The sequence below is a fragment of the Rhamphochromis sp. 'chilingali' genome, assembly GCF_963969265.1.
Source record: "Rhamphochromis sp. 'chilingali' genome assembly, chromosome: 2".
In the NCBI taxonomy this organism is placed as follows: domain Eukaryota; kingdom Metazoa; phylum Chordata; class Actinopteri; order Cichliformes; family Cichlidae; genus Rhamphochromis; species Rhamphochromis sp. 'chilingali'.
This window is the reverse complement of record NC_137930.1, coordinates 21,466,111-21,486,120: the sequence shown is the minus strand read 5'-3', so window position 1 is coordinate 21,486,120 and position 20,010 is coordinate 21,466,111. Positions and strand designations below refer to the sequence as shown.

General features: G+C 39.8%; 1 protein-coding gene across 2 annotated transcripts in view; it reads right to left on the bottom strand.

Annotated features, from left to right (window-relative positions):
• eng (endoglin) overlaps positions 1 to 20,010 on the bottom strand; it is a 52,028-nt gene extending 32,018 nt beyond the window's left edge. Inside the window, exons 1-3 of one of the 2 annotated variants that reach the window (XM_080872903.1) lie at positions 19,901 to 20,010; positions 18,763 to 18,914; positions 2,036 to 2,178 (exon numbers count right to left, since the gene is read on the bottom strand). In XM_080872903.1, the coding sequence (XP_080729029.1) occupies positions 2,036 to 2,178; positions 18,763 to 18,823 (204 nt within the window). In that variant the 5' untranslated portion in view covers positions 18,824 to 18,914; positions 19,901 to 20,010. Of the gene's footprint in view, positions 1 to 2,035; positions 2,179 to 18,762; positions 18,937 to 19,900 lie in introns of both variants that reach the window. The other variant, XM_080872902.1, reaches the window with a different exon arrangement.

The window sequence follows — 20,010 nt, the reverse complement described above, 5'->3', positions numbered from 1 at the left end:
ACGTTTGCCTGTTTGTTTTTCGACTACAAGCGGACTTTGTGGATTATGTTCAACTGCACTAAGACACGCATACGGCCCGACTACCAGCTAGTGCTTCCGCGGTAATACAAGGTCTTTACATCTCTGCGTTACAACGACATTATGAGTTGTCACAGAAGGAAAGCCGCAGGTTTGACAACTAAACAATAACATCCATCCATTTTAAGGCAAGGCACTGTGAACACATATGCACATTACCCAAGTTCTAAAGGAGCTCAGCCATCATTAATTCATACAATTACACCTGTTCTTTTTCTAATTTGAATACTAAAATATATCCTTTCCCATCCAGCTGAAAATGTGCCTTTAAAAGGAATAAAACTCTTTTGAAGCTGCACTTATTTACCTCACCACAGCATAATGTCTGATACAGTAAAGCACACACTGTTTTACATTTTTTTTAAAAAGGAATACTTTAACATATTTCCTTCATAATTAAGTCATTATGTATTTTCTTTTTATTCACAGGTCATTAATTTACATAAAGAAGAGGAGTGTTTAATAGTCTATGCAGTGCTTTTAACACTGTTATTCATTAATTTGAACACATTAAACTGAATAAAATCATATCTGTCAAACTATATCAAGTGTGTAAATTATATGCTCCATCCTATGCCAGTTTTATTTCTTGCGAAATTAATGACCTCACTCTGTGTGGGACGGTGTCAAACGATGTGTTCGAACACTGAGGTGTTTTTTTGGATGCTTCACTTGGTTAGAAGAACATGCTCAAATGTAGCATTGATATTTTTAGAAATGAATAAGGAACATTCATCGTTCGCGCTGGTCTCTGAAAGCCCCCGTCACAACATCGAAAAGCCCAAAAAGTTATAGACAAGAAGTAAAAACTGCATAATTACTGTGACATAATCAGTAAAGTGCTGAACTCTGAGAATTAATTTTTGTCAAGGTACTGAGAAATAACTGCACTGCCATCATTATAAGCTTTGTAAATCTTGCTGAAGCCTATTGATTAGAAACTAAAGGTCAACTGCTAACAATGAGGGCTTCGTCCCTAAAACAAGCTCTGCCGTTACACAATCTTCCATTTACTTCAAGGCCAAAAATTGCAACAAGCTGTCTGATATTTTGCCAGTTACACCAAGGTTTAGAGATGGCGCAAGAAAGGGAAAGGAGGGTGTTTGCTGGTGCTTTTGATGAGTGTAGTTCTGCATATTGTGGAGATTGGTTGAACTGGTGATTACTCACATACTGTATAAAAGGGGTTTTGATTTTGTGCAAGTTTTAGTTGAAGTATTTATTTTGAATTTTGGACTGTTGATTGCAAAAGTTCTTGTGGTGTTTTGTTTCTATCTACGATTGAATTTAGCTGTTAGCTCTAATACAGCTGAAATCATACGTCATAGAAAATATCATGCAAAAAAAAAAAATGATATATTTAAAGTTAAATGTGCATAATCACAGTGCATGCTTCTTTTTACTGGGTATGGTCAGTTTTTAAAACTGACTCAGCTTTAATACTGTCCCACATTGCATAACATCTGATAACTCTATAAATAAGTAAATGAGCATCATTAAACTCAGTGTAATGATAGTTCAGTGGAATGAAACATTTCATTTTAGGAATGCTGTGAACTGTGAGGTGAACATAGGTGCAGAGCTTTCTCCTTTTCAGCATGACAGCACCTGACATACTGTTCCATCAGCTAAGAAGTATGATGAATGAGCAGACGATAACGTATCCCTGTCGCACAGGGGAATTTGGGATTAAATGACAACTAAACCGTGCTTGACAGATGGCAGCAGTTTAATTGTGAAACATTTGAACTTTCTACATTGTGATGTTTACCTAAAGTTTTATTTGAATTTTACCACTACTTTTCAGGTTATTACTTCTTTCCATAAAAATAATAAAGTTCAGACGAGCTCGGTGTACAACACTCTCAGTCAAACTGGATTTTTTTTAACTTGATGACAATTTTTACAGATTATTATATCTAACTTAGATAGACTCAAATAACTTTGACATGCTTACCGGGTTATTAAAGTTCAGTTTAAAGATGTGGACCTCTGCCTTGTCCTCTCCGACAAAACTGGTCCAACAGCCAATCTCATTCACGATCCACGGACTGCCTTTCTCACCTTTTGAAGTCACCGGGGTGCATGTCTGACTTGTGGCTGAAAGAAATGAAGTAAGAATAGTTAAATATGAACAGCAGCATGTTTTTAAGTTGCAGTAAATAATTTATTGCTTACAACCAGAGATGGGCAGCAACGCGTTACTTGTAACTATTGCAAAAACGGTAATTAGATTACCGTTACTTCCCGTAGGACCGCTGCGTTACTAAAACCGTGATTTTTTGCGAGAATGTCTCATGACAGTGACATAAGCAAGTGCGACGTTTGTGACAACAGCTGTGTGCAGATCAACAATGGATCATATATCGAGGGGAGAGAGTATGAGTGTGCAGCGTTTAAAGCGTGGAAGTACTGACCTTCCCATATGGAAAAGATATATATAAATCTTATAAAGTTTGTATCTGTCTTGTGTGAAACTTGTATGAAAAGCATATAAGAGTGAAAACAGATATAAGATCCCTTGAAAAATTATATAATGAAACTTGTATGTTTTGGATACTTACTAAAACAATGTATGAAAGTAATGAGAAAGTGGCCACTTTCATGAGTAAATCATGTAAGCCTTATATGATTTACTCATGAAAGTGGCCACTTTCATGAGTAATCACATATAAGTTTTTACTATTTCTTTTCCATATGGGTTACTTTAAGTTTGATTCCATAAAAAGTGACAAAAACATTAGCGTCCATTGTGCGTGGGAAGAAAACTTCTTGTTACAGCGAAACCCCCCTAAACTTCCAAGCAAGCACCGAGTGCGCTACGACATAACGGGAAATTCACAGAGAAACTCGCGGATTCTTCAACTGACCGCGGCACACCTGCACCAGGGTAAACCTCCGCCTACCCCACTCCTGCTTTACAGGTCAAAATAGAGCAAAAGGACCGCTAGTCTTTGATTTTATTTATTTTCTGCTGTGTTTTACTTGCATCTATTTGAAAGAGTGAGTGTAAACACAAAAAAATTTTGCTTGATGCATGAAGTTAAAAGATTAAAACTAATAAAACCAGTTTTAAAAAGAGATTTTTCCATTTGATTACATTTTGTATGATGGATTATGTAGAAAAAGTAGAATTGGGCTGAAAGATCTATCGCTTTATCACCTATTCAGGTTGTAAATCGTGTTTTTAAAAAGTAACTAAGTAACTAAGTAATTAATTACTTTTGAAAATAAGTAATCAGTAAAGTAACGGGATTACTTTTTGGGGGAAGTAATCAGTAATTAGTTACTGATTACTTTTTTCAAGTAACTTGACCAACACTGCTCACAACCTTAATATGAAACTCCCTGTATTCTCTAGTCTCATATCTTATTGCAAGAATTTGAATCCATCTGTAACAATCCTGTCATATTTTGACATAACAGGAGAAAAACCAAAAGAAAACCTTCATGTGTGAAAGCCAAAACGCTATTATTTAAAAGAAAGATAAACCCAGCAATGTTACAGATTTCTTGTCAGAACAGGGCTAAATTTGTTATTAATCATTTTGAAAGCTTTCCCCTGGTCGCAGAGAATGGATGTTAAATGTGTGGGTAGGACTACATTGTTTAAAAACAGATCCGCTGGTTCACGTTTATCAGACGTGTCAGGACACGGGGCTGCAGTCATTCATCACCGTGCTCACTTTGCTCCCTGCTAGAAGACTGCTGTTTAACCTGAGGATCCAAGTCTTGGGAGGCTGAATTAATCCAGCCAAGGGTGTATGATCACTGGTGAGGGTGGGTATAAATGCCTGGTATTTGACCTGGACTGTGTATGCGTGTCTGTGTGCCAGAGATCTATTGTGCTAGACTAGAATGAATATGTGTGCACGCATGCTTATTCTAACCTGTATAAAGTTGCCAGGGACAAAATATTCTCCAACAAACTTCCTCTTTCCTCAAGAAAAAAGGTCAGAGGCTTTTTCCAGCTCAATTAGAGATCGCTTTCCTTGCCCATCGCTCACCGTTCGCTGACTATAGATGACAGAGTTTAAGTGGGTTATTCTAGAAGTTTTCTGGCACTAGTCACAGCCACATCATGGCTGACACAGTCACTAGTTTGGATTTACTCCTTACAGAGTCTTCCTTAGCCCACCTGCACATGGAATGAGCTTTCATTAAATCAGTCAGAACTGATCTACACTCAAAAATAAGATAAGCATATCCATTGTGTGATGAATATACGCAACATATGCCGAAACATCCACTATTCATGCCTCAATCACCCTCAAAGCAGCTGGCACCGAAGCACATAAGTAAGCGAGCGTGGTATCATGACAGAAGCGACGAATTTACTAAGCAAATGCTGCATAACACTGCGCTCCACTGGCTTTTATGATGCATTTGGTCTGTTTACCTAGCAGGCCACAATTCATCACAGAGGAGATCTGGAGTGAGGCAAGCGAGACAGAGACAGGAGAATAGGGTGGAAGGGGTTAATGGATACATTACGAGGATTGGAAAGCTAACCCGATGTGCCTTATTTAGAAGTGGCACTAATCAGCGGCCTTGTTTGAGGCAATGTCATCACTGCTGGTGGGCGAGAGTGGCCAGAGATTGTGATAAAAATGGGACAGAAATGGATGAATGCAACAAACAACGGCAAGATAGTGGGAGCAAGAGCATGTTACATAATCAGCTCTTTGTCTCCTTTAATGGGCTGGTTTTTTGTGTTTTTTCTTTTTTTTTGGGGGGGGGTATTCAATTGGTAAATTCACATGTTTTTTTTCTCCTCACATTACCTGTGACCTAAGATATCCCTGATGAAAATAGGCTGCTTTTAATTTAAACTCAGTTACATCATTGTTATCGCATCACTTTTGTGCACTGTGGAAGTGATGCATCTTTTTATGTTCCACGTGGTGTTTTTTTCCCTCTTAGATTGTGGAACAAGTCGTCTTATTATTCCATGAAGTTAGGAACATATTTGGCACAAATTGAGGGACTTGGAAGGCCTGTATCATTTGTAAATCGTCATCTTCGCTGTTCCTCAGTCTGCTCAGCATCAAACTAAAAGTTTTCCTGAAAATCCAGATGGGGAACCATCCATACTTTGCGTTCTCTTTTTTTCCCCTCTGCCTCTCACCCCAGAGGTCAAGGCTGGCTTCCTGTTATTCTGCTCTTCTGTGTTAATGTTTGTTGCTCAATAACCACAACCCTAAAGTTATTTCTCTCTTGTTCTGCTGTCATAGAGTCAACGGCCCATGACTGTTGCCCAAGAGCTCTGGGTATAAATCACACTGACCACACAAGAATGTGCGTGTATGTTTGCGTGCTTGTGCATGCTTGTGTCACCAGCCTCCTTTTTTTACGAGTCACCATCGGATATGAAGAACATTCATTTTGCCCTCTTGCCCCCGGAAATGCCAATGGCCTCGCTAAGCGGTCTGCTGGTAAATGAGGTATAGAAGAACTATTTCATTCGCTGTCCTCTTTATCTACTTATATCAGTCGCCTCCATTTTCCATTCCATGAGAAGACGTGTTTATGGATGCTGCTGATTTTCTATTTAGATGTTAGGTATCAGGGGTAGATATAAATAGAAAACATAATTGAAGACAGAAAATACCCCCGATTCATGAAATAAGATTTGATCTTAAAGCCTTCTTTAATCTTTATTCCTTTCCTTTTCAGTAGTTGTATATGTCATGTCTGTTATTTTATAGACCTAAACAGGCTACTTAGAAATCCATCTCTTATGAAAACAGACGTGAAGACAGTTTTATTCAACGGGAGACCGATGAAACCCAATCGTAGCAAACCGATCGAAAGCTTATAAAATAAAACCAAGTCTGTAGTCAAAATCAATAATTGTCAATTTGCTGTTTGTAAAAGAGACTTTGGACAAGGTTCATATTTGCGGATTAAGCCGATATCTGTGACTGATGAAAACCATACTGCATGACACACTTGTCTGAGGGGGGGGTCCATCTGGTCCCTTTGCGTGTCCAGGTTCTATCTGCTCTTGCTTTCTTAACCTTCAGGGCATTCTACCAGAGGATGGGAGACGGACTCAGAAAATGACAGACATCCGTTTTCCACATGTTCAATTGTGCATGGGACCATTAATCCAGCATCAACACTGTGCCCATTTTAGGAAATCTGAGGATCAGCTTGACATCAACTATGTTCTGCTTCATAGCTCTACTTTATTTATTTATTTGTTAGCAATTATGCATACAAATATTGAACTCAATGAGTAGAGTGCAGTCTATCAGATTTGAAGTACTGTGTGAAAGTCCTGACCCACCCCTCATTTACTTAACACCCATCTATGAATTGTTCAAACTTCAAAAAGGGACAATCTTGAGGGATGAACCAGCGTTGTGGTCACACATAACAGACAACTTATCAAAGAACCAACTTTAAATTGTATTTTTAGGCCCTTTGTTAGTATCAGCGTGTTGCAAAAACACTTCTTTAGTTACAAAAATTGACAGAGACAACACAACTTTACACAGGACCTGCATCTGGGCCCTTAGTTGATCCATTTACTGTTCACTGGAGCCTCATCAGAAATGGTGTCAGTGGAAGGCTGACTGTCAAGCAGCCATTCTTAAAGAAGTGAAATGGTCAGAAAAGGCTGATGAATGCCAAATTACACAAGAACTGGACTGAAAATCAGTGGCAACAGTTCTTATAGAGTGATGAATTGATATTTTAAAATTCTGGTTCAAATCATCATCCATATGTATGGAGGAGGTCAGGAAAGAGGTACAACAGTGAGTGTCTCTGAAACACAGTGAAGGTGCTGTCATTGTTTGGCGCTTCATTCTGCCAGTGGTGTTGGGCATCTTGTTAAAACTGACTGAATTACAAACACAGAAAAATGACGCTAGATTGACCATGCAATGCCAGCTGGAAACCACACGACTGACAATGTATGCATTTTTCATCATGGCCTGAAAAACACACTAGCAATGCAGCAAAATGATACCTGAATAGAACAGCACACAATGGAACAGTATCAGTCGTGCACTGATCTCCCCAGAGCCCTGACCTCAACATTATTTAAGCAGTGTGGGATCATCTTGACGGAGAACAGAATAAAAGGCAGCCAACATTCAAAGAAGACCTCTGAGTGTCCTTCAAGAAGCCTGCAGAAGTACCCCTGAAGACAGAAGAAATGGCAATAAAGCTTGACTTTATTCAGTTCAGATTTTCTTGAAAAATAAAAGCTGTCTTAGAAAATATAGATTTCCAAGCTTATTAGGATTGTACTAACTATGTTTTTGCCTTATATACTGTATTCCCATTTAAGTCTGCACAAGTTTCAATACATTGCTGCACCTATTTCCCATGTTCCTGTAAAAATATAAAGTAATGAAGTGTGGCTCAAGACCTTTGCACAGCGCTGTAGCTACTAGCTAATCCCTAAGCAGGTAACAATATCAAATGCACATGTTTTGACAAAACCCACCTTCTCATCTCACCACAAACACATACACACCATAAAACACATATACAAATAGTTCCCTATTCCATCCCCAGGCTACCCCTGCAGTGTAAAACACTGCATAGATATCAAGACGAGATAATACAGGGATAAAAATATCTGATTAATGTGAACAACACTGGTACTCAAGTGCTCATTCAATAAATGGCCATACTTTATTATGCTTAGCTCAGCAAGCTACATTTTATTTTGTCACGCTTGTTTTACACTTAGTTTCAGTTAGCAGTGAGGTCAGGTCGGGTTCTTTATGTAAAAATGTTATCATGCTAATGCTAGCATTTTACGAAAGTATCACCTGACTGAGTCAGAAAGTAAGCCTCGCAAAACAGAGCACAGATTTGTCTGGTCTAGACCTCAGGATGAGAAATGTGTGACATCTTATTTTTTTATGTATTAATTACATTATGCTAATTTTAATATTTTTAGACTGCAGCTTGACTGACCAGCAACACCCCACTAAACACATTATCCACGTGTGCACCAAAGTGTTCTTCCACATTGTTTCCAGATTTAAATTAAAACACTTTGGAAAAATGTAATTAATACGAGATGCCAACCTGAACCTCTCAAATGAAGTATCACTGTCCAGGAGGGAGCCACATAATTATGAAGAGTGCAGTGTAGCTGAACTGAGGCCAGAGGCTGTGCTTGGAGACTTGGAGGTGATTTATCATTATTAAGATCAAAGGTACCCTACACATTGCTGATATCCTAACTTGATCTGTGTTCAAACTCAAATCTGTTCCTTTTACATTTGTGTAAAATTTGTTGTAACACGTTCATGGGAAGCAAATCTTCTCTACAAAAATTTAAAACATATACTATCTAGTCAACACACAATATGCTACCAGCGTCAAGTAAGTGTTTGTGAATCCACAAAAGAACAAGCTGAGTGTTCCCAAGGTTATCAAGTTATTACAAATGCTAGGAAATAGTATAATACGGGCACCTGTGCACTGGCGCTAGCATTTGATAGGCTGAATGGGGATATGTGGAATTCTGTGCTTTCGGTACTACCAGTACTATAACGTAACACCTCTCTATAATGTATTTGACCTTTTTTTTATAAGAATATGTTAGGTAATCATTACTTATGTGCACACAGTGCATTTCAGTATAACTCTCTTGCTCACATCACAAATCCTAGAAATTATTCACTATGGCTCCAGACTGTCTATAACTGCCAGGAGAAGCACATATATGCAAAAAGTAAAGTTCACTTTTCAGTCAGCTTCTCATTTTGAATATATTCTAGGGTGTCAGCATGTCATTGGTCAGCAAAAATAAAAAGGACTAAAGCTGACTCCGGTAATGGGAGCAATAACATTAAAGAAGACTAGAAGCCTGTGAACAGCAAATACAACATCTCTTTTATGGGAAAGCACCCTTGATGTAATGAACCCCAGAGAAATCGTGCTTGGTATATTCAAACAGTTTTGGTTTTGCAGAGACTGATGTTGCACATAGTCAGCACACACAAATAATTATTTAGTTGCATTATTCGCCACAAACATGCGCGATTTGGGTAGTTTTACGTGATGTTTTAAGGCGTTCTTAAAGATCTCAAAAGCCCAGGACTGTTTGTGCGTTTCGTTAACTTGAAGCAACCCCACCGTGCAGAATGCTGACAGCCACCAGCGAGTCCTTGAATTTAAAAAGTTCCATCACACCCTAACTAAATGCTGATTTTGATTCAAAGCACTGAGTACTTGCTGTTCAATAACTTGCTGCCTTTTCATTCACCTCAGGAAAGCAAGCAGGCAGGCTTGATTTCATGCCCGATCTTTCACGCACACCCTCATTGTGAGTCTCTGTGGAAAAATGGAGCTACTTGCCTGGAGTGTATGCAAAACGAAGGCTTGCAAAACTTGCAGTAGGATGGTTTAAAAGCGAGAAAGAAAGAGAAAGAGAGGAAGGAGAGAGGAAAGGGAGAAAAAAAACAGGAGGGGGAAACCCTGACAGCAAACAACATCAAGACCAGCTGTCTCCCATGGTCCCTTGGGGTCAAGTAAACTGTTTGTGTCCAGGGTCGGGCGACAGAGTCGTGACGGGGAATGTGGAGGGAGGGTCAGCAGTCCTACCCTAGTTAGTCAGAGAGGGAAAGGGGAGCTTCAAGGCTAGCTCAAGTTTCTCTCTTGATTCCACACACACACACACACACACACACACACACACACACACACACACACACACACACACACACACACACACACACCTATTGTCCTGGCGCTTCCGCGACTGCAGATTGAGGCCTGACCATCCACAGGAAGGTAAACAAGCTCTTATCAGTGCTCTGCAGGGGCCTGCACTGTCCCCTGGCCTCTCACCCCTGCATACTACACAGTACACACTCCGTGCAACACACAAGCTTCCTGACCATCTCACCTCCCTCTTCTAAGTCTGATATTTTATCCAAAAAAGAAAAAAAAATGCTGATTAGTCTTGTTAGCTGGATAGCAAGTCCTCGAAGTCCTGCTTCCACTATTTGCTGGGGCAGGAATTACGGATGTGATAGCGGGTCTGGAGACAGCCTGTCTTCACACTAGCTCTGTTTACACCTCTGGGAGCCATTCGTCCATCGTCTCATCATTGTCGTAAACCAGTGGCGATGTTCACCACACACACACACGCAACCTTATACCCTGTCTGTTGCTAATATTTAGCCACTACTGCTGATTAGCTCAGTGACACACGTAAAAAGCATAATTTTTATGTCGATGCTCGCATTTTCTCTCGGTAATGTATTATACTGCAGATGGTTAACGGGTAAAGTGTTTCTTTTCTATCCACTTGTTTCGTTAGATTTCTCTCCTCTACACCAAAAGAGCACTGGCAAAACACAATTAATCATCTAAGTGTTAATTGGTGGATAGACAGACTAATTTAGCAAGTTTCATGCTAACTGCGTGCAACCAAAACAGGCTGAAGCGTTGAGAGATTCATTGCACAGTAGCTGCTCCTAATCATTCAAGATTGATGTAGCTTTGCACAACATATGCTTCGTGTAGAACCAATAGAGATTAGCCTGTTTTTCTTGACTGAGTTTTGCCAGTAAATATTAATACTTTCCAACATGAAGACTGCATATTAATGAAGGCTCTGATATTTTCTTAAGATATTCTAAGTGAGGGAGGGTCAAGGGTACGATTCATGATCTATGGATTGAGAGCCACCATAGTGCACTATACGGGACCGGAGAGGCTCTCAAACTGGAAGTGATATTCTGCAAACACAAAATGAATAGTGTCTTTTTATTTCCATGAAGAGATATTTAAATATATGTGGTCACACAAACGACTTCAGTGGGCCTCAAAGGGTTTTGAATCATCTCAAAAAGAGATCTATGAGACAGCTTCAAGTTTTGTGATTTCATTTCACTGTTTAACTAATGGAAGTGTCTGGACTCCGGCACTTGTTATTTGACAAGTGTAACTTTATTCCCTGCAGCAGGAAAAAGATTATTAAGTACCCCAAGTTTGACTGTTGGATTTGTTGTAGTAACACTGTATGAGCAGATTAAAATAATCTGTCAGATGTCTCAAAGCTTTCTCTTCGAGTCACATATTCTGCTTTCTGACATATCACAGAAATACAAGCAAATGAAATATCGAGCGTCCAAATCCAGCGAGGGCTCTCTCATCACATCAAACACACACACGCTAGGAAAAAACACACGCACAGCCAGACATCACAGAGAAATTTCAGCTCTTTAAATACAGATTGACTGGTTTGGCACCTGAATCAACAGGAAAACTACCCACCCAGTGCTTGAATCAAGAGGCCCTGCCATTTTAAAGCACTCGACTGCACATTGTGCACCATTAGAAATCAGTATATCGTGTACTGAGAAAGCCCATATTTCCTGTTTAGGAAAGCACCGTGTACAAGTAAATTGTACGCTAACATCTAAAATACATGTGAGCTAAAGATTCCACAGTTTATGTTTGCTGAAAGTTAATTCAAACCAAAAGGTTTCCGAGCAACAGCTCTATACTTGCGCTGTAACGTGACACAAAATATTTGAAAGCTTTTCAACTGAGCATATTTTTGTCAAGCTGTTCTGTCAAGAAATTTTGAACTCTGACCTGCAAAAGCATTAATTAAAGATACCCGTCTAAGATTTTGCTAAGCAAGGACAGACCACATAACCCTACTGTGAGTTGGCACCTCTGGCTTGAAGTCATAGGGTGAGTCAGATGACCCGCCAGTAGTTCATCCACTAAATCAAGTAATACTATGCAGGTGCATTTCCCGCATTTGTGCAGACCAAGGGTGACTGTGGCAGACAGACCACAAGATAAGAATACATAACACCATGCCTTATCTTCACAGACAGCAGGCATGTTGACATGGGTACAAGTGGTCGCCATGCTGACTGGGCATTTATCTCGCCCAGCACTAATGAGGCATTCAGTGCTCATACAGCTCCATAATGAAAAACATTGGACCAGAGGGCATGAGACCTTGCAGTCACATAATAATGATGTTCAGGACACGGCTAAGTGCCGGTATCTTAAATTTATATGATGATGCTGCACTCAGGTTTCAGTAGTGAAGGAAACTTGCAGAGCCATTAAGAAGAAGATGGTTTCATTTATATAATATAAGGGCGAGATACAGCACAGCTGCAGCATGAACCGTGTTTCACATTTTTGGTTTGTTTGTGTTTTGAAACAGTGTGCAGTTTTTTCTTGTCCAGTGATACATTTAGGCTCCAGGCCCCGCCCCTGCTGCAACCATAAATTGGATCAACAGAAAAAGGCGGATGGATTTTCATTAGGTTTTTGTATAATTTCTGTCAATAAAAATTGAAGACCTTATTGATTTCTTTTTTATCTAATTTCTCAATTTTTCATTTTTATATCTCCTAAGGATCTTTGTGTAAGGTTACCATGGCTACAAGAGTCATTCTCATCTGTGGCGAGGTTAATGCAGGAGGCTGAGATTCCATGTCCATCTCCTCTGCAGTGTTCCAAAAATACTTTTCTCAGTAAACATTATCATTTACAAATTCTGTTTAAGCAGAGCCGCTCTTCTCTGTCCATCCTGCTCATCCTGCTGTAGCATTATTGCCGCAGCTACTTGTTCTCTTTAATGATGAGCTGCTGCTATTCAGAAGATCATTGATTCACTTCTTTACTTTAAAAAAAAAGCTCTTTCTGGCTTTGCCTGGTAAAGAGAGCCAAATCTTTTGAAAGCACAGACAAAACCTCTCTGAAATTAACATTAACACTGCATCACCTGTGTTTCATAAACTGTGTCAGATTAAACCTGGGACAGGAAACATGTTTTGGGCATCATTTGATGAAAAAAAAAATCCATAATAACCTTGGGGGCAACATATTGTAATTCAGGTGGTCTGAGATGGAAGTAAAAAAGCTTTAGCCAATCACAGCTGTGTTCAGTCCATATTAGAGGTCTCATCTATAAAAGAGCGCTAAAGATCAATACTACAAGTACATCAGCACGAAAGCCAATAATGGCCGCACACAAAAAAAGTGAGATTTATAAAACACGTGAACACACACCTGGATCGCATGTTCCTTTTATAAATCCGATCCCACCTGGAAATGTGTCCGTGTTTGTATCCTGCCTTCTAAATACCCATATTCAACCATACACTGGGAAACACTGAGCAGAATTTAAACCGAGACCTCATATAGCTTTTATCTTTTATCGACAGAAACACTAATAAAAGAGATTTTTTTTTGGGGGGGGGGGGGGGGGGGGGGGTCAGTGGATATGTTTGCTAATGAAAAGTTGCACTATTTAATTCCAAAGACTCCAAACCGTAAAGTGTTCTTCGGTTCATCGTGAATACTTTAATTACGTTTTTATTTGTTAAATCGTTTTTTTTTTTTAAGAAAAAAAAAACCTCTAAAACATATCTTTATAGTTTTAATCTCGACATACTGAGTTTATCCAGCTTCCTCACACGCAGCCTTTTCGCTTTGATCATGAAAAAAATTACTTGTCAATATTTTTCATCCTGCTTTTTCTTTGATGAAATTAACACTAGTTTTCTCAAAGACAAAGTAAGAATGGGGAGATAACACAAAAAACTGTGGACTCCCTTGTTGAGATCGCACAGATACCATCGCGTGTACGCCACACTGCACGCCAAAGCCGTCCAGTCAAGTGCCGGGACATGGTGTTAGTGAGGCTTCCCCACAATGCTTTCTGTATTCAAACAGAGGAAAAGCGAGGCAGTCAGAAATGGATTGTTATTTGGGAGGGGCATAACACTGAAGGAGATTGAAATCAGTCTCAGGCAGCGACAAGCGGTCGCGTCTCCCTGCCACCCAGTCTGACTGCAGGCAGAGCTGGCTCACTGCAGTAAAACAGGGGAAGTTGACTGTTTTGACTCTCAAAGCCATTTTTAACATGACGTGTTTTTTTTCTTTTTTCTTTTTTTTCTACTTCAGCATGCTTTCTGAGAAGTCTCAGTCATCTCTTTCAATTTCTTATAATCTTTTTAAGTCCCTGACATCCCCTTTCTGTAAACGAACACATTCCTCTTTTGGTTTCAGAAGTTTTCTTCCCTCGTCTTTCTCTTTGATGTCATTATTTTGTGTAATTAATAGTTTTGCATTTTCACTTATCACTACTTGAAATTCCCCTCCTCTATATCTCTTAATGTTTATCCGTTTTGCATTTTTCTTATCTTTCTTTTTTTTAATCCACTATTTACTTCTCCCCCCAAAATCTTTCTTCTGAACCACTTATCTTCTCTTTGACAGTCACATAAATTTGATCCCCACTCCCTCACTGTCTCCATGAATCAGCCTTTATGAATTCTGTTATCTCTGTTTGTGTTTCTGTCTGTCCGCCTGTCTCTCTCTTTCCCTCTTTAAGATTAATTTTCAGACAGTCGTCCTTCTCCAGTGGTTCGCTAATCACTTTTGTACTTTTCCTTTAGCCCGTGGCGGGAGGCTCGGGGGTAAGCAAAAGTGCAGCAGGAGGTCTGGCAGTTAACATCACGATGTCTGTCTCCCACTGGGAAAGCTGTTGCAGCAGGGGGCATATTCAACACGATTTTCCTGCCAGGAAATGCCGGACTCACAGTGGATAAAAATCACTAAATACAAAGACTTCAGTCAGACGCAAAGATAACTGTTTATGCGTCCAACTGCCACGGTCGGCTTAAGTGGTAACGCTTATTGTAATAATAATAATAATCTGAAAATTGTCTTCAAAGGAGGTGGCATGCAGCTACCTCCCATATAATAAGCGGCTAGCCAGACGCAATCTGCAGCGACGCTTGGATAGCAAAACTACATACATGCTAAAATGTCTAGATCTAAAAGGCCAGCAGGGGCACTCCGCTGATTGTATACACAAAGATCCGTTCATTTGTAACAGCCTGAAAGCTAGTTGCATAATGTCCTCTGTATCCTGGAGGGGCTTTTTTCAAGTCAGGCAAATTAACCCCGATGACATCATGAGGGTTATCGCAGTTTGTGCTTAGAAAGTTAAGATTAATGAGAGAGTTATAAGAGAAAGTGGGGGCGTTTACGAAAGTAGACTTCTTAACAAGACAGGGAGGCACCAGTTGTGGTGCCAGGGAAACAAAGGCGTCTTCGGTCTTCAGTGTTTCAACTCTCCGTCACACTATTTTTGAACAGTGAGCCAGTGCAAATTTAACGTGACACAACATAAGCACTGGCTTACATCAGTAAAAGTCATCCTACTTACACATCCACACGGAGAAGGTGGCGCGTTACCTTCACATAATGCCTCAAAACAATGCAATTGCAAGAAAACCTGACACAGTAGCTGCACTTCACACTCGAAAGAGTCAAAAACTACACAAAAAAAGAGTCAAAAGGAAAACCTAAAGAGAGTTAGACAACTGAGGGGAAACTGCATGTTTATTAGACGTATCACAGTGTCTATATGAGCTTGACACAAGCAAATGCCACAGTTAAAACGGATTCAGACACATCGCGGCTTCAGAGGCGCTCAGAGATAAACCTGTAGCTTGGACCATGTAAGACCTTCAAAACAAACAGCAACATTTTGAACACAATTGACCTCACAGGGAGACAGTGTAGTGAAACTAAGACCAGCGTGATGTTGTCTGTTTCACTGGAGCCTGACAGAAGCTCGTCCAGAGAATATGGATGAGCTGCAAACAAGAAAGAGAGAGGCCTGACTGATCCCAACACAGAGAGAATTTTAATAATCATGCAGTAACATGAAAGAACGGATGATCGTTTCACTGGAAGACATAGGCAGAGGGTGACTTTACAGATAATCCAGAGCTAAAGAAAACACGGCCTCCGAACCAAATTTATCCGTGTTTGTCAAATTGCAGGGTAAGTACAAAAGTCATGTCTGGGTTTTTAAGAAAGGAAGCCAGCAAGTCAGCGTAAGAGCTAAGGAACTGGAGTCTGGTGGGCTTAACAAGATGACTGCAGTTTTACTGATTTACCCAGGGACTGCTGCGAGGCATCCACCTTATTATCATCTATAGAGTCTCTAAATTTGGCCGGATTAGTTAGATAGTGTCATTTTAATGAAAGACACTGTCTGTACTATTGTAATAGGAAGAATATTTAAGTCCTTTGGTCTCAGACAACCCAACAGTGAATTGATAAGCGTGCAGGAACATTAAGGAAAAAGCCCTAGCCTCCAAGTTTTTTTTACTGCTAACGCTTTAACGCTAATAATCTGTCCAAAGGTAAATGAACACATGACAGAAGACCAAGGGAAGCTCCAAGGAGCAATTAAGTTTCCAATTTCAGGAAATTAGGTGCACACGTTAAGTATATGACTCTTAGAATTAAGGGTACAAACATAATCCTCTGGGTTTTACTGGGTCATTTTGCAAGATTGTGCATCTGTAGTAGCTCAGAGTGCGTAATATACCAATAAGATCTATACATGAAGTATAAGGCTTGCTTTAACTTTGAGCTTAACAACTGTTTGAAATTCAAACCCTGCTTTAAACGTCACACGAGGATTTCATGAGTCTGATTTCAAGGAGCTGACAGGGGGTCAAACATATGGAAAGCTTAAATAAAGCTAAAGCAAGACTGACCTGAAGCAAAACACAATATGCCATTTCTTGCAGTTGGGTAAGGGCTTCATGGGATTTGTGGCAGGCTGCGGGCTATTTTTGATTTACTTTTTTCTGTTTACCTCTTCTTCTCAGTTGCCTTCACATCGTGTCTTCTCCAACAGTGACTTGAAGTTTACTTGGATTCGATTAAACACGCAGACATCGAATCACAGTGGATGTTTCCAAATGTGTACGGAATATATACTCATATATCTATTTATGTATCTATCACCTGTCTGGAAATATGATTTTACGGCGCTGGGTACAGCATGTCACACCTGAGGATTGTGCTTGATTTACTTAAGAACGCATTATTAATCCCAGAAGACTATATAAGAGAAAATGGTTAAATAATATGACAGTACTGGGCTACATAATAAAGAAATAAACTTAAAGCAGAAACGATGTACAGAGAATCAGAGTGCTTTGTCGCCTGAAAATAGTGGCACAGCTCCCTCTAGGTCTTCTTCTAAAGCTGCTGCAGCAGATGCAAAGAAAAGGAGGGAAAAAAGGAAAATTTGCAGAGCCTCATTCAAGAAAGAAAAAAATAATAGCAAATACAGAACTATGTGTCACAGAGGCAATTAGGACTGAGCAAAACAGCTCCTCACAGACTACACCAGCAGACAGCGAGACTGATCCCCTGCGGTGGATGCTACATAAGGTCAGCTCTCCATAGGTCTGCCAGTTGGCCAAAAAATACCTCTGTATTTCTGCCACCAGCACCCCTGCTGAGAGGGTGTTTAGCACTTGTGGCAATATTGTGATTTGTCATACAGCAGGTCAGCACTGAAGCCAAATTCAGTGAATAGGCTTGTTTTTCTGGCGCATAACTTTAACAGTGATGTATGCTTGCCTCGGCTACTTTGCTTTATTTAAAGAGCAAGCTGAAAATGTCACTTTATTTTTTCTACTGTATGTTTATGGGGCTGGAGTGTGGAAAAGGTTATTTGGCACTTAAGTGTTTTGTTAGGTTTTCGTTTTTGTTTTTTTGTTTTTTGCATATGTAAGTATATGGCACTGAAAAATGCAAGCACCATTTAACTGACAGTTAATTTTAAAGCTTTATTAAATAACACCAGGGCGTGTTATGCGTTCTTTTATGACATTTCGAGTGAGGAAATGTGTGTTTTACATTTACAGTCAGCTATTAAATTGAGGCTTGTAGCTTTTAACACTTGACAATTCAGAACAACCAGACTGGGATAAAAGGTTTCCCTAAAGCTAATAATAAAAGACTGATAATTTCTTGTTTTTAAAAGTGAAACATTTTCATATTCAGATTAGCATATCTCTTATTTGGAGGGGGGGGAAAGATGACTGTAACAAAAAAATGTGCACTTTAATTCATTTTTACCTGCTAATGTTTTAACATGAAATATATAACATTTTTTTTACCTTATTAAAAAAACACCTAAACTGTGGCCACCTCAAATGCCATGCTTCTGTGGGGAAGTGTGACGCAAACACCCTGAAGCATCACTGGAGGTAAGAGAGCGAAGCTGGATTAAGGCCTATGGAGATAGGGGGGGTTTCTGATCCTTTTGCTACCTCGCAGGGATTACAGGTTTGAATTCGATATGAGCAGCCACATGCAGCCAAGGCAGGGAATGGCAGAGCGGACAACAGAGGAAGACCACATAAAATCTATGTAGCATCCGCATGCCGTCTTGTTACCTGAATCTGGACAATCTTTAAAGAAAATATTTTTTAGCACTAAAAAAAAAAAATGAAAAACTAGACAAACAAATGCTTTGGCTGACTTGGAACAACACTTGCTCCCTTGTTACCAGTATAATTCTTCATTTGATTTGTAAAATTCAACCATAATTCAAGAGTTTTGTTCTTTTTTGCATGTAATTTTTTCATCTTCAGACTGATTTCCATCTAAAAAAAAATACATTATTGTCAGAGCACGAGACAGGAGACGATCTTGAACTTTAGGCCAGAAACAGTCCCTGGAGGTTTTTTCTAAAGCTAGTGTCTGCTGACTAGGATGATAATGTTTTCCTTTTTCCCAATTTAATAAAATCAAGCTGCAGAAAGAAAGAAAAAAAGAAAGAACGGAAACTAACTTCAGATCTGAACTGCTAAAATGCTCAATAACAGCAGGCAGACTTACCAAAGGCTGTAGTAGCGATGATGCACAGAAAAAGGGCAAACCGTGTCACGCAATCCTCCATCTCTGCTGCTGAAGTTTAAGGTGTTGGGAGAAAGCTGAATCTCAGTCTCTGGGGTGTGAAGACACTCGGGCGGAGGTTGAAGCGTGCTTGTCTGGTGGCAGAGCAGCAAAAGACTGTGACAGAGGAAGAGCAGAACAATTCCAGTCTTAAAAAGGTGGAAAGGTCAGAAAGTAAGAAGCTGGGGAAATGGTGAGGAGAGGAGGAGACGTGATGGCTGATAAGGCTCTGACTAACTGCCAATTTCCAGCATGTCCCTCTGAGAGTCAGCGTGCGATGTCAAACCAAGTCTCCACATGTGTGTAATGGACAGCTTATGCCACGAGTTTGGTCTCTGCTCTTGAGCAACCACGATTATGGTGATTATTATTTATTATTAACATGATTATTGTAATGCTATTATTGGTGGAGACAGCTGCTTACATTTCTTCCTCATCGCATCATGTTTCTGCCCGTCTTCCTGGCACACAATGAGGGTCTGAACCTAGAGGTTATCTGGTGGTCACTATGCTTCTGGCCGACGGTTTCAGGAAGCACCACGGCACCGTTTTCTTTAAATAATACCACAATGCCAGCATCAGATAAGAAGGAGACTGCTCCTGTTATATGATTCATATAGAGTAAAAGGAAGAGCCTGTGTAAACTGTTTATGGAGTTCCAAATGGAAAACAAAATGTCTCGTTAATTCGTTATTTCCCGCAACATCTTGCCGTAAGAGAGAAAACGACTTACCCATGGACTAACGTGCTTTTTGAAATCCACAGATGTGCATATTAGTAAAGTAATAAGCGCGGATTTTATCAGGCACTGCGTTAATACAGAAAGTAGTTTGACTTTAACACACGCACGCCTCCCATTTCTGCCTCCCATAATTCCGTGTTTTCGCAATTCTAACATTTGGCATCTTCACAGCGTTATTTGACCAAAACATGCGCATTAAATTGTTTTTAAACGGACATGAAGCCGGATTTCTTTAGAATCTAGACACAGACATTTCCCAACAAACTTTCAGGAAATGAATCACAGATCACAGAGAGTTACAAAGATGAAGTAGAGAAAGTTATAAACAGCAAAACTTACTTTTTATGTAGGTGTCTATCTCGAACAAAGTAGGTTTATAATCCACGGGTGGGGATGTGGTGCTTTGAGCAATGTAACGATGCCTGGACTTTCCAAACTTTTTTGTGCTG